We start from the raw sequence: 15785 nt of genomic DNA, 5'->3' as shown, positions 1-15785 counted from the left end.
AATAATGCAAAAGAGTTGATGATGCCTTTTGTGAAAGCATGCGGCTTCTTTATTGTTCATATCAAGAAGTCTATGTTAAAGTCCCGCTTTAAGTTGCGTAAAGATTATGATTATTGAAAATAGGCCAAACGACTTTGGCATAAAGGGTAGCACCGACGGGAACAACTTCGAGCTGCTCATTGGACAGCACTAATATGTACAGCGAATCACCTCGTCAGCCCACTTAAAAAGTGGCGTTCGTAACCAGGCTGATGATTAGCCCAGTAACAAATGGTTGCTGTATTGCAGCGGTTCTCAACCTTTTTCTAAAGAGGTACCCCCACCCCACATTGGAACAACTCAGAAAATAGACGGCCAAAACCTCATTATGGCGTTTAATACAGATTTAGATCCATGATTTTTTTCATAGAATGTGTTCAAAAAGCTGCCCGACAAATCTAGAGCATGAAATCCACTATTATGTTTAATTGCGACACCCTAGCGAAAACAAATTTTTTCCACAATTTTTTTTTGTTCGAGTTTTTGATAATGTTTTAGAATATTGTGTTTTGAGAAAGATACTGTATGTTTTCTTCCTAATTTTGAAGGTTCAATCGTTGTTTTCCGATACTGCTGTCCAAAACTCATATAAAAATCGATTTTCAGTATTTTTAAAATAAATGTACAACATATCAATACGTTTTATATCACAAAATAAAAAATAACACTGATATACGATCGTTTTCAGATAATATGGTCTTTCTGATTGGAATTTCAGTCAAATAGAACGATTTTATTGAAAAAATAGGTTAATTTCTTGATTCAATATCAACCTTATAGGCACATTTTGGCAGCTAGATTTCCGTTATTCTAAAAGCTGATTTTGTATAAAAGAAGCCAGTGGCTAAAGCTCAGTTGGGTCAGATGAGGCTCACTGATTTTTGTTCCAATTTTTATAGTGTAGTTTTCGATAAATATTTCTCTTTCTCATCATATACTTATTTCATCGGCCTTATTGTGGATCTATTTATTATGTCTATAAGTAGGGTGAGCGTACCCTTTGCTTATAATTCAGTGCCTAATTTAGCCTACTTTTGAAAAATATTGTTTTCAAACAAAATCGATTGGTTTTAGAAGTAAATTTGGCTAAATAATAAGTGTATCTTTATGAAAGCTAAAACATCGCCAAAACTTCTAAAATATTTTTTATAAATGCTCGAATATGGAGATATGGCCAAAAATCGGTACTGTACCCGTATAATACCTTATTGGTTAAGATACTTGCACCTTACCGTTAATCGATAATGCGGAACTAACTGCATAATAATCAATTAAAGGCATATTAAATTGAAACAAGAAAATCAGTATACTTATATTTTACTCACTTATCATGTTTGAGCGCATCCCAAGCAACCAGAAGTTCAGATTTTACTTAAATTTACTCTTAACCGAACTAATTGGTTCACTATGGTTCACATCAAGTTCCAAGCATCCTTAACGAAACTTTAAAGTTCACTTTAACGCTCCCACCATACGAAAAATTACTTAAAATGAGAGCTGATTAACCCAGTATAGCCCTTCTTATCCGAATTTCTGGTTGCTTGGGATATTTTTATCTTCCATATCTTCAGGGAAGGAGAATGCTCTTTGTAAGCGGGAACTACAACATTTTTAGTACTATTTTTAGTACAAACTGGATACAGGTGAAACAAAACTATTTTTTGGAAAATAACACTTTAAAAAATTGTAACAAAAATCAATGAGCCTCATCAGACCCAACTGAGCTTTAGCCACTGGCTTCTTGTATATAAAATTAGCTTTCTGAATAACGTAAATCTAGCTGCCAAAATGTGCCCAAAGGGTGATATTTTTTTAAACAAATTGACCTTTCCGATAAATGTGCTCCATTTGATAGAAATGTCAATAAAAAAGGCCATATTATCTTCAGATTAGCGTATGTCAGTGCTATTCAATGTTTTGTGGTACAAAACGGGTCAAAACGTTGTATATTTAGTTTCGAAATATTTAAAATCGATTTTTATATTAGTTTAAGACTGCAATATCGAAGAACAACGATTCAACACTTAAAATTAGGAGAAAAAAATACAGTATCTTTAGCAAAATTTCTCAAAACCCAATATTCTAAAATATTGTCAAAAACCCAAACAAAAAAAAATTGTAGAAAAAAAATTTTTTTTTGCTCGGGTATCGCATTAAAACATAATAGTGGATTTCACGCTTTAGATTTTGTCGGGCAGCTTTTTGAACACATTCTATGAACAAAACATGGATCTAAACCTGTATTAAACGCCACAATGAGGTTTTGACCGTCTTTTTTCTGAGTTGTTCCAATGTGCACCCCCTCCCCCGAAGTTCTTCATTCATTTAGGTACCCGCTCTTCAAGGTAGGCTTCCAAGCCTTTGATAAAAGTAATTCCTTCTTTGGAAGGAGGCTTGCCAACCTCTTGAAAGGAGCTTCTGAATCTCTTGAAAGTAGGCTTCCGCACCTGTTGATAAGAGGCTTCTGAGGATTTCAAACATCTTGAATGGCAGCTTTCGAGTCACTTAAAAGGAGGCTTCCTTTGCATCTTGTAAGGATGCTTCTGAGCCTTTTGGAAGTATGCTTCCAAGCCTCTTGAAAGAACAATTCCGATCTTCTTGGAGGGAGGCTTCCGAGCATCTTGAAAGGAGGCTGCCGTACCTCGTAAAAGTAGGCTTACGAGCCTTTTGAAAAGAACATTAAGCCTCTTGAAATAAGCCTTCTACGATTTTTGAAAGAAGGCTTCCGAGCCTCTTGAAAGGAGGCTTCCAAGCCGCTTGAAAGGAGGCTTCCAAGCCTCTTGAAAGGAAGCTTCCAAGCCTTTTTTAAAAGGTTTCCAAGCCTTTTGAAAGGAGGCTTCCAAGCCTCTTGAAAGAAGGCTTCCGAGCCTCTTGAAAGGAGGCTTCCGAGCCTCTTGAAGGGAGGTTTCCGAGCCTCTTGAAAGGAGGCTTCCGAGCCTCTTGAAAGGAGGCTTCCGAGCCTCTTGAAAGGAGGCTTCCGAGCCTCTTGAAAGGAGGCTTCCGAGCCTCTTGAAAGGAGGCTTCCAAGCCTCTTGAAAGGAGGCTTCCGAGCCTTTTGAAAGGAGGCTTCCGAGCCTCTTGAAAGGAGGCTTCCGAGCCTCTTGAAAGGAGGCTTCCGAGCCTCTTGAAAGGAGGCTCCTGAGCCTCTTGAAAGGAGGCTCCTGAGCCTCTTGAAAGGAGGCTCCCAGGCCTCTTGAAAGGAGGCTCCTGAGGCCTCTTGAAAGGAGGCTTCTGAGCCTCTTGAAAGGAGGCTTCTGAGCCTCTTGAAGGAGGCTTCTGAGCCTCTTGAAAGGAGGCTTCCGAGCCTCTTGAAAGGAGGCTTCTGAGCCTCTTGAAAGGAGGCTTCTGAGCCTCTTGAAAGGAGGCTTCTGAGCCTCTTGAAAGGAGGCTTCTGAGGCCTCTTGAAAGGAGGCTTCCGAGCCTCTTGAAAGGAGGCTTCCTGAGCCTCTTGAAAGGAGGCTCCTGAGGCCTCTTGAAAGGAGGCTCCTGAGCCTCTTGAAAGGAGGCTTGAGGCCTCTTGAAAGGAGGCTTCCGAGCCTCTTGAAAGGAGGCTTCCGAGCCTCTTGAAAGGAGGCTTCCGAGCCTCTTAAAAGGAGGCTTCTGAGCCTCTTGAAAGGAGGCTTCTGAGCCTCTTGAAAGGAGGCTTCCGAGCCTCTTGAAAGGAGGCTTCCGAGCCTCTTGAAAGGAGGCTTCCGGGCCTCTTGAAAGGAGGCTTCCGAGCCTCTTGAAAGGAGGCTTCCGGGCCTCTTGAAAGGAGGCTTCCGAGCCTCTTGAAAGGAGGCTTCCGGGCCTCTTGAAAGGAGGCCTGAGCCTCTTGAAAGGAGGCTCTGAGCCTCTTTGAAAGGAGGCTTCTGAGCCTCTTGAAAGGAGGCTTCTGAGCCTCTTGAAAGGAGGCTTCCGAGCCTCTTGAAAGGAGGCTTCCAGGCCTCTTGAAAGGAGGCTTCTGAGCCTCTTGAAAGGAGGCTTGAACCTCTTGAAAGGAGGCTTCTGAGCTTCTTGATAGGAAGCTTTCGAGTCTCTTGAAAGGAGGCATCCGAGCCTCTTGAAAGGAGGCTTCCGAGCCTCTTGAAAGGAGGCTTCCGAGCCTCTTAAAAGGAGGCTTCCGAGCCTCTTGAAAGGAGGCTTCCAAGCCTCTTGAAAGGAGGCTTCCAAGCCTCTTGAAAGGAGGCTTCCAAGCAGGGTTGTAAATTTTCGGGAGCACTGGGCCACTCACAGTCATACGGTAAGGAGCGAACTGAGCAGCATGTCAGAGTGACTTGTGAGTGGCTGAATGCGAAATTGAAAGGTCGGTGTTGGAAATGATTTTTCGGCTGCACCCAGTCGCACTCACCACGGCGGCGAAGAAGGCGACTGCAGATTATACTGAGATCCATGTTTTTCACTGCATTGACTGTGAAATATTTCTACCCTGCTTCCAAGCCTCTTGAAAGGAGGCTTCCGAGCCTCTTGAAAGGAGGCTTCCGAGCCTCTTGAAAGGAGGCTTCCGAGCCTCTTGAAAGGAGGCTTCCAAGCCTCTTGAAAGGAGGCTTCCAAGCCTCTTGAAAGGAGGCTTCTGAACATCTTGAAAGGAGGCTTCTGAAAGTCTTGAAAGAACCAACCAGGGTATCCAATTAGCCTTGTGTGCAAAGACGTACGATTGCCAATCCGGAGATGGCAAGTTTTCGAATGGGAAATATATCTTTTAAACAAGGGCCGAACCTTTAGATTCTGGATTTTAGTTGAAAAGATAGATGTACCAGTTGTGACTATAGCACCAGTTGTCGCACTAGTGCTTTATATGCCAAATGGCCAACCAAATCACCGCAAACCAAGTTCATATCGATAAAGCATATTCATATGATACGATAAGACCTTTGATCTCCTCCAAAACAAGCAAAGCATTATTGTAAAAATTGATTTAGCTTAATTTTTGACGTCCTTCCCGGGTAGAAGAAAACAGCAAAATAATATCAAATTTTACTATTAATATATGAATAACTGAATAGCAAAATCTGCTATTAGTTTGTTTGATATAGTTGCTAAAATAGCAAAAATAATAACAGACATTGCTCTAGCAAATAACTCATAAATATCTCATTTTGCTATTATAATAACAAACCAATAGCAAAATATTTGAAGAAAAGAAAATATCAAAATTAGTTAATATTGGTATGTTGAAAATGCAAATGATAAATGAATAACAAACTTTGCTATGATTAAATGTGTTCTTCATTTGTTGTTCTGCTCCTTCTTACAATAACATATAAATAACTTATTTTACTATTATAACAAAATTTGTTGTTGGAATGTTATTTTATGTTATTTATTGATAACATAAGAATAACTAAATCTAATATCATAGCAAAATTTGTTATTATTATGTTATTTGTTTGTTATTCACCTCTACCCGGGTTTGCACAAGTTATCGCACTAGTGGTCCCTACTTGGCCAATCCCATAAGAAAACAATGGGATTTGCCAAATAAGGAACCAAAATTTAGAATAGTGCTACAACTGGTGCATGCGTTCCTATTATGGATTAATCAATTTTGATGATTATAACAAATTTTATTGTGGTTTTCACAGTTGTTCTAAGGAGTAGTAAGTAAAACCTTTCGCTTGATATATAAAGTCCACCCACATGCCTTTTACTTATTTTTAAAAAAATAGTTGTTCTTATGTATGGCGACAATTGGTACACCCAGCCCACTCAAAATATGTTTCAACATTTCATTTAGAGCAGGAAGATTGCATTGGAGATTTTTGGTTTTGATTTACTAATCATCATGCATATTATGCACAAGACAAAATTATGATATAATAAATACACAATTATTAAAATTTTATCAATAAGTTTCGAATTGGAATTGTAATACGTCCGCCATTACGCATTTTTGTCCGAGGTACCCCCTAGGGCCAGCGAAGGTACCCCCCTGCGGTACAGGTTGAAAACCGCTGCTGTATTACAAAGGATCTTTTAACGAAGCTAATCAATAAAACCAATTACAAAGACATTTCTTTCCATGCTTCTCGCACATTTTGAGCTAGAAATCAGCTCAATGCTTGTTGCATTGCAGTTGTGTGTACGTCACCAGCCAAAGATTTCGTATTATGAATTTCAACCGAAATAAGAATTACAATTACAATTTGAAAATTGTAAGATAATTGATTATATAAACTTGCTTGAACATATGTATTTCTGACAGTACATACCATTCCTGATAATGAGAAACAGTTCACGATTATTAATTACTTAACTTGGCAGTGAAAATGCTCTTCTTGAATAATTTATTAACTTACTGTCACAAGTCTTTTCGTAGCCATCTGCGTGGTAAAAATAATCAGCGGCATAAGCAAATCATCAGCAGCGGCGCACAAGTCTATTCGTAAGACTAAAAATATGACAACAAGTCGAGAAAATATCATAAACCGGGAATGTAGCCACGCATTTTACCGCTAGGCTAAGGTATTTATAGGCCCCGATATTTCGTTCGTTTAGCTTTCAAAATTCACAGGACATCAGTATAGATCAGTATGTAGGTATATGGAATACCATAAATTTCCGCAGTTTATAAGCTACAGCATTTACATTCCATCTATAGAAACACTAAAGTGTTCGTGTTAGAATATCAAGCTATGAAAATAGATATTGTTTAAAAGTAAATTATTTTTGAAATTTCATCAATGTATATTCTTCACTGAAATGAACAAATGAAAATAAATAAGTGCTAAAGTGAGTTAAAACCATTCCTGCCCAGAGGGAACTGCCCCAGGATATAACAAAAGTGCTATATAGTTTACATAGTAGGTCTACGTAAATAGTAAATCAAAATATATTAAGTGAACATAAATAAAAAGTTTGATCGAAATTGATAGACTTGTATCTAATATAAACTCAATATGATGAGGAAAGCAGTGAATATCCTGTGCCAACCCATGGGAGGAATGGCTAACAACGATAAATATTTAATATGGTATTGGAGATTTTTTCAAATGAAATAATAAACACAAAATTAGCCTGAACAACACTGAAGTGAATCAGCCATATATGGTCTTGATGAGCTTGTATCAAATAAAACGAATGTTCATAAAAATATGTATGATACAAAGGTACAAATGCCTTCATTCAATCACCACTCATTCTACAGACAATTTTTTAGCGTATTGTGATTACAACACTTACGAATGGAACGTGTAACTGATAAAAACAAAACATAAAAATGATAACGAACGATTGCGAATGGTGCGCCGATTGGGAGGGCATAGATAGTTCAAAGTGCAACACAATATGCGGAAAGTTCGTGACAGGGCAATAATGAATAATTTCGATTTGGAATATCTTCCTTTTGTCAAATCAAACTGAAATCGTACAATCGTAAGCATGGTACAAAAAATATCCTATCATCAAACAGGGTAAAATGGCAAACGACGACAAACGAGTGTATTTGGTTTGGGCAGTTGGACTTACCTTGCTGGGTGTGACCGTGTTGGCGTACGTTTCGGGAGACGGTGCCACCGGTGCGGCATTCGCTCCGGGAGGTCCTAACGGTGGAGACGTTATCGACAGCTGTGAGATGGCGGTTTGTCTGATAAGTTGCCCGGGCGACACAGAACGAGCGATTCCAGTTGCTGTGGAGAGTTGGAAACAGCGCATTAGTTGTGGTATCGATGTTTCTTGAAACAAAAAGGAACGTTTAGGTAAATATAAGCGCAATGGTGATACACATAAGAAGACATGCAAATCAGGATCATATATTGTACACTATTGCAAAGTGTCGTTTTATGTTATTCTAGAATGATGTTTATTACACTTAAGCCTCATAGAGCCACATACTAACAAATTATTTTATATTACATTTTGCCTGTAATGTTTGATTTTGACAGTAATGGAAGTTACCCGGCACAAATATGTTCTACGAGTAAGACAAAATGTTTGAATATAAAAAGGCATGATTTGTTGTCTTTACATCAGCGGATGAAAAACCATACGAAAAATCGGCATCAACATTTCAAAAGAGCGAAATTTGTTTTGGTAAACTAGAGCTTTTTACGTTGCTGGTGGACAAATTTGCCCCCCTGGAAATGTTATTCTGGAGAATGAATCGTTCTGACAAATGTCATTTTTAAGAATGGACAATTCTATAAAATGGAATACTGGAAAATACGCTATTTCTTGTGGAGAGTTCCTACATTTTAGTCCCTTTACGTTTCATTTCGCTCTAATAATTGTCATGCGATAACAATACTTCTGCACCACACACGGGCATTCGTTTACTTTGCTCGATATATAAGTAGACAGATTGGCAGTTCAATAGGTAGATTTGACACAACTGTTTGTGTCAAAGTAAGAAAACTATTGAAAATAATCCAATTATTATTGATTTACAGAAAAATATATTAGGCTCTTTTAGTGGAATGTATTCAACCGTCTAAGACGAATTAAGTACTGTCCATTTAATTCCACCAGTTAATTTTCGTTATCTTTGCAGATACGTATTTCGACCACCACTGTGTGGTCGTCTTCAGTGTCTCGTACTTGACTCGACTTGGAGTGTGAAGACCAGTGTGACGACCAAGTCGAGTCAAGTACGAGACACTGAAGACGACCACACAGTTGTGGTCGAAATACGTATCTGCAAAGATAACGAAAATTAACTGGTGGAATTAAATGGACAGTACTTAATTCGTCTTAGACGGTTGATTGATTTACAATTTAAAACATTTTTTCGTTTTCCACTAATTCTGCAATGATTTTTTTATACCTTTTCAAAAAGTCGTGGACAGAAAGGGGTTGTTCGTGTCCACGGTCCATACAAAATTTTGGTAATTTGTATAACAAATGTCCACGTTGGGAGAAGATGCATGTAAAACTGGCCAAAACCAGTCCACGTGATATGGACAGCCCCCAAGGAGTTGAAATCAGTTTGAATTTTTTCTTCGAAATTGACGGAAATGGACTCATGAAAGTTGCCAAACTAATGGTTCATGTAACAATAAAATAAGGAATATTTAGCTGAACTGTATTTGAATATTTTGAAGTTTACACGTTATCTGAAAAGCTTCTAAGTAGGTAATCTATATTATAGTTGTTAGAATATTATTTACATCAGCTGATCGCTATTAGATATAAGCAAAGTGTAATGAATAGAAAAGCCACAAGAAAAGCAATAGAGCTACATAAATAAATAAGGAAGAGGTTAAGTACAGCAACGTCACAGCAATCACACATCAGATATAGTTTCTCTTGCTATAGAGAACAGTTACGACAGTTCACAGGTTCAAAACAAAAAAAAAAGAGTTATTAAATTACTTGGTCCGGAAACTGGCACGCTAGAAACCGTAGCAGTTGGCTGGACCACCTTGGTGGCCACACTACTGATCATTGCGGCGGCGCCATGCGGTAGAATCCCAACACCGGATACAGGGCCCGAGGCAGCAGCAGGTCCACTAACGGCGGCGGCAGCAGCAGCAGCAGCAGAGGAAGCGGCTGTGGTAGCAGACGCCGCAGAACCAGCTGCGACGGAAGCGGAAGAAGAGGATGATGCTACGTTTCCTACGTCTGCATTTGTGTTATTTTTTATGTTCGGGATGTGTTCGTGTTAAATGATTTGAGGTTTTAATTTGTAAATGAAGATTGATGAAGGGAGAAACAAATTACGAAATACAGGAAATAGAATTTGAATTTTGAATTCTTTACTTATAATTTTGTTTAGTAATTTGTTGAAATATCCCAATTAATAATGTCTTAAGAATATAAACTACCGTACGAGAACTAATAAAATGGATTTTATGACATTTTGAAGTAAAATTATCCGTTTTTGTTTGTACTTGCCTGATGCTAGTGGGACCCCTCCTATTGATGGCCTCGAAGGCATTAGACCGCCTGGTTTGGTAGGAAGCTGCGGGGCAACAATCGGATGGCGAATACCAGTCTGTTTCCTCAGCATTTCCAATTCTGTCTTCAGCTGCTGAATTTCGATCTCTTGCTCTTTGATTCTAAAATTAATAATTGAATTATTGTGTAATCTAAGCCAGAAATGAAAAAAGACTTACCGCTTCTCCTCCTTGCCCAGACTTTGGTGCAACATTTTTCTCTCCAAATCGAATTGCTGAGTTTGCGTCTCCAATTCCGCTTCCATCCTGAGCGACTTTTTGCTTTCTTCCTCAAGGCCTTCGGCTATTGTGTCCACTCGCAATTTTTCTTCGGACAAGATCTGTGCCAAATCCTCACTACGCTTTCGCTCTTCTATATATTTTATAATAATTTTCTTTCTCTCTGCTAGGAGCAATAGTACTATCTGCTTCTGGCGATTCTTTTCCGCTTCGAACTGTTCCTGAATTTTCTGTAGCTCCAATTCCGTCACTTTTCGTTGCTCTTTCTCATGCTCCAATTCCTGCTTCAACCGTGACCGTTCGATCTCTAACCCGTACGTAATGTCGTCGCCTTGGGCAGTGGTGTGTTCATGCTTCCGTCGTTCGTCTTCTAGTTCCTGAACAACTTTTTTGTATCGTTCTTCGGCATCTTTCAGTACTTCGACCATTTTGGCTTGAGTTTGTCGCTGCTGCATCACAAGCGCCGCCAGAGAATCCATCTGTTCTTTGACACCCAATCGCTGGTCGTTGAGCAGTCGCATCTCGTGCTCGGAATATGCCGCCTGAATGGATGACTGTCGGCTGGCGATGTTCCCACTGGAGGCCAAGTTGTCGCGGTAGAGCGCCGCGTGAGGATCGTTTAGGTTAGTGGGCTTGCTATATCGAGCAGTGTTGAGTAGTTGTTTGACTTTTTCAGTCTTAAGTACGGCGATGACTACGTCTCGGGCTTGGAGCTCACCTTCCAAGTAGCTCAGCAGTTTGAGGAGATCAGTTTTGCTAAAGTCCATCTTTGGATTGCGCTGAATTAAAAAAAAGAAAGAAACGAGGTTCAAGTAACATTTAATTAGAAGCACATATGAAAAGTAGATGTAAGAAATTACATAGTTGTTAATACATAGTTGCTTCTTGTCTATGTTAATTTTCACAAACGATATCTAAGGACGTAGAAAAATCGATTAGCATAGATTTTATATATTGTGTTATTTTTTAAAGATGATCAGGTGTTCAATTTCATGATTCATATTGATTGAAAAACAAGGGACAAAATGTTAGATTTGTAAGCCAAAATAAAATTATCAAATTTTTATTTGGGTAAAATTTGAAGAAAATCGGAATTCGAATAAATTATTCGCATTTTCCTATTTACAAAATAATTTTTCCTTAAAAATTGTTTGTTGATATAGGAAACATCCATAAATTACGTAACGCTTGGAGGGGGATTGATGGGTTGCTTGAAGTGTGACAATCCATACAACATTTTTGGATGCTTCATACAAAACGTGTGAAATAGGGGGAGGGGGTTTGAAAATTGCCCATATTTTCGTCAAGTAATTAATGTATCCTCCCATAAATAATTTGAATTCACAATGTTGTGAAAACTCATATGTAAATATGTACGTTATGTGGAAGATATTGATTTGGAAAATGTATTGGAGGTAACCACTTTCCCTTCGATGGGACTCGAACCCATGACCCTACAGTACGCTAGACTGGTGCTTTAACCAACTAAGCTACGAAGGACCTCCGTCGGCCTTCGCAACCTAGCGGCTATTTAACGAGCTCGAGATTCCCAAATTGGACGCATAGTCAAATCACTCGCAATCCATCCATTCTAAATACTCACGCTTCTCTAATGTGAACGTGTACTATACACATGTGGAAGTGTTGGCTTGAGAAATGGATTGCGAGTGATTTGACTATGCGTCCAATTTGGGAATCTCAAGCTCGTTCAGTAGCCGCTAGGTTGCGAAGGCCGACGACGGTCCTTCGTAGCTTAGTTGGTAAAAGCACCAGTCTAGCGTACTGTAGGGACATAGGTGCGAGTCCCATCGAAGGGAAAGTGGTTACATCCAATACATTTTTCAAATCGATTTCTTCCACACAACGTACATATTCACATATGAGTTTTCACAATATTGTAAATTAATGTCCAAGTCGGGTGGTTTAATCCACGGAAATAGGCAATTAACTTTGATTGAACTGAATTTGAATTCACTTTTCCCGTTGAAAATTTTAATTCGCTCAATCGATTCTATAATTTTGCAACGTCAACTTCCCCGAAGAACCTATATATTTTTTGACGCCTCTAACTATTTTTAAAATTTCAAACAAAAAATCTTATTCCTTCAGACTGGTGTACATGTGCAGCACTTTTTTAGGTTTTGTTCTTGATTTTTTAAAAAGGGACTTCAAAAATATGGGATCTCTGAGATTTAAATTAAATTGAAATTAGATAAAATTACAATCAAAGAATTGACTGACACAATAAAACGAAATATAATGTTTGACGGGAAAGGTCAATTGAGCATGAATTATCTTATGACTCATCCTTCAATTGCTGTATATTTTTCAATGTTCAGTATACGATGATTATCTACTAAATCATTCACACCAAACATATATCTAGGAGAGAAATGTTGTACCTTTCAACGACACTAGAATAAATATTGATTTTTTCCCAACCACAATCCCATCGGTTTGGAAACGAAGCGATTTGGTACACACCGCATCATCCGTATTTTATCAAGCAATGCTTTTCGCACCATAATGATGCAAAATTGAAGAAGCTGAAGGCACCAAATAGCGAATGTCTCACGAATGTTGTGATGCCACAATCTATTCGAGGCGGAACACTAATAACATAATGAACCGGATTTAAACCCACCTCCCTTGCGTAAGGAAAGTAAGAAAATGACTGAGCTCCCCTCCCCACTAAATGTCGACGTAATAAGTTCATGGCCCCTAAGGTGAAAGAAAACCGCAATCAGCATCACGAGGCCATAGGATACGACATGAGTCAATATTGTTTACTTTTCTTTGCTCCGTGATAGCCCCTCCCAGTGTACTCATTTTACTACTCCACGATTTAGCTACAATATCAGGGCTGGTACTGTTATATGTTGTTTAGAAAAACCTTATTTTTCTTTTGCTTCTTATATTATGAAAGGTATTGTTACAAAGCTTAAGACTTACACGTTAGAGTATTTCTCTAATTGTTGCCATCAAACTTTAATAATCCCTAAATTAGTTTCTAAAAGCTATTAGCAGGGATGGTGCCGATCATTTAGTTATAGTCCGAGTCATTTACCAATAACTCATTACAGTCAGTGGCGTAGCCAGAAAATTTGTCTGGGGTTTTCAGAACATTTTTATTGAAAAAAAATTCTTCTAAAATTTTGTCTCTGTGGGGGGGGGTTATGTCCAAAACCACCCCGTGGCTACGCCACTCATTACAGCAACTAAGCTTAATTAATGGGATATGTATATATTGATGTATATGGTAGACTTGCATCACTGCAATTTTCCTACAGATCTTCTAACAGTTCGGTGTTTGAGGTACGCTATAGAAATAATTCAATTATCATTTAGTACATAGTCAATGAGCTCACGCTGTTAATTTTAGACTTCAAAGAAGGCAAAATCAGTCATAAAATCCTGTTACAATTTATTTGTAAAAGAGTCAATCTCTGTTGAAATGACCAGAACTTTTCGATAAATATTTTTAAAAGTCAGCCGCAAACTATTTTGATATCTCATTAGTTTGCTAGTTTTTTCTTATCAAATAATTTCAAGTGACTGATTCATTTTTTTAATGATTTTTTATTATGACCAAATTGCGATAATTTGCTGCCAGCCCTGCTCTTTTGGCGAAGGAAAGTTCCCACACCCACGCAGATACAGAAATCCCCAATCAATAAAAATGTCACACCGTCCTTCACTCATATTATGCTTTTATCAGCCCAGCGTCAGCAGAATCTTACCTTCAACGTGTCACTCGTTAACTTTATAGCCTGCAGATCCGCTTCCGTAAACTTTGATGGCGGATGCTCGCCAGCTTCCGCCAGCTCTCCGATGGATGCCATCGTCGTTACGTCGCCACCCGGTTCGGCCATACTGAAGACACTGCCGCCGCTGGGGCTGCTGCTGCCAGTCGGCGAAGCGGAAGAGTCTTCTTCGTGGGGACTGCTTTTTGCTCGCTTTGATGGCGAAGATGTGGGCTGGATTTTCCTCGTGTGCACCAGACGGGGCCTAGTGGTGCTCATTCCCGTGCTCACTCAGAAAAGTAACACCATCCGGATAATGTTCCTTCGGGAAGGAATGATTGTATTGCAACACTAAACAACGTTTTTCTTCCAAATATAAGGCGAATAGCAGTGTCTTCTCTTGCTACTTCTCTCACTGGCCAAGAGTCATTAACATGAAGGTCGATCGACCGGATTGCTTCTCTGCGAACGTATTTGTTTTTGCATTGTCATTATTCAACAGACCATTTAATTTTCTAATACTAAAAGCACGGATTTCAACAATTCCACTTACGATTATATTCACGACAACTTTTGCACACAAAATTAACCGAATAATCCAATATTTTTTGTATTCTATATCATGCTACAGAATATTCTGCTACCATTTTCACGCGATGGGTGTTGAGCAGGGTGTTACAAAGATACCAGAAAGAGGCAAACAAAAATATAAAAACCAAACATTAACGATTCGTGCAATCTGATAAAAAAAAATGATGCTTCGAAATTTATTAAAATAATTTCGTTAGCAACGCTGAAACGTTTAATATTTGCATTACATATTACAATCTAATAACCTATTCGAACTACAATCAAAGTTGATGTCAAAGTTCACACATCATTCTTATTTTCATTTAAGAACAAGAGAATAAAATATGTAATAAATTTCGTAATCAAAATAGGCTATTAAAAGTAATCCAGACGACCGCAAAATGTAACGCGGGAGTGGAAAAAGATAGTGTTTTGATGTTTTTATCACGTCACATTTCACAGTTACTCTGGCAGTCACTTTAAAATCTAAAAATCGCATATACGATTATTTATATCGAATGAATATTTTTTTCACCAAAAATCATTGTCAAAATTACAATATTTTGGAACACCCTAGTAACGATTCTACACATTTCGGTGTCCAATAAGAAAGCACAACACGATTTTTGACAGCTCTCTGTTTTGTTACGCTTTTCTGCGAGAGAGCAATCTTCGCGACACGAACACATGCACAATTTGAAACAAGTTTTCTCTTCCAAGGAACTATCCTCCTTTTTGGTTCGTTCTTGAGCATCGAATCTTTCTTCTTCAACCAGTTTGGATTTTTCAAAAGAAGTTTTCACAACTAATCATATCAAAATGTAATGAATTTCATCTGTTTCGCAAAATATAACTCACAAGCTAATCGATGGCGACACTTTAGACCATAAATTTAAATTATAAACACTCCAAACACTGTTTTTCTTCACGCAATCACGATTTACGAATCACAATCAATGACAGCATCGGGATTATTTGGTAAGGGCTGACTTCACTCCGCAGTCCGCAAGGTTCAGGTATAGGGGTGTCTCATTATAATCACGCCATAATTCTAAACTGTATATGGACCATAAATCTGATGGTAACGATAGAAAACATTAATTCGTATTATATCTGAATCTGCTTATAATGAAGACAAAAAAGTAAAGGATTGTATCAAAAATACGACCGCAAATTGAACGAAGAATTACGTATAGTGCGATAGAAGATATGGAATTTGATCATCAACAGTTTATGCATGTTTATGCCGGATAGCTAATAGTCGAAATGTAGGCAATTTACTGTTAAGGTCACTCCTGACGGAATCCAAATTCCAAGTGCTCGCGTTTTCGGGCGCACATCA

General features: G+C 38.5%; 1 protein-coding gene across 11 annotated transcripts in view; it reads right to left on the bottom strand.

Annotated features, from left to right (window-relative positions):
* The window catches only part of LOC134204726 (CTTNBP2 N-terminal-like protein), a 43749-nt gene extending 28329 nt beyond the window's left edge, over positions 1 to 15420 (bottom strand). For 3 of the 11 annotated variants that reach the window (XM_062679513.1, XM_062679502.1, XM_062679512.1), the window contains exons 1-6: positions 15302 to 15420; positions 13871 to 14513; positions 10071 to 10909; positions 9850 to 10013; positions 9328 to 9576; positions 7486 to 7646 (exon numbers count right to left, since the gene is read on the bottom strand). In XM_062679513.1, the coding sequence (XP_062535497.1) occupies positions 7486 to 7646; positions 9328 to 9576; positions 9850 to 10013; positions 10071 to 10909; positions 13871 to 14152 (1695 nt within the window). In that variant the 5' untranslated portion in view covers positions 14153 to 14513; positions 15302 to 15420. The remainder of the gene's footprint in view (positions 1 to 7485; positions 7647 to 9327; positions 9577 to 9849; positions 10014 to 10070; positions 10910 to 13870; positions 14514 to 15301) is intronic. The other 8 variants (XM_062679506.1, XM_062679508.1, XM_062679509.1 and 5 more) reach the window with 8 other exon arrangements.
* Positions 15421 to 15785: the final 365 nt, after the last annotated feature.

Source organism: Armigeres subalbatus, unplaced genomic scaffold (genome assembly GCF_024139115.2).
Source record: "Armigeres subalbatus isolate Guangzhou_Male unplaced genomic scaffold, GZ_Asu_2 Contig857, whole genome shotgun sequence".
NCBI lineage: Eukaryota > Metazoa > Arthropoda > Insecta > Diptera > Culicidae > Armigeres > Armigeres subalbatus.
This window is presented reverse-complemented; position numbering and strand designations above follow the sequence as displayed.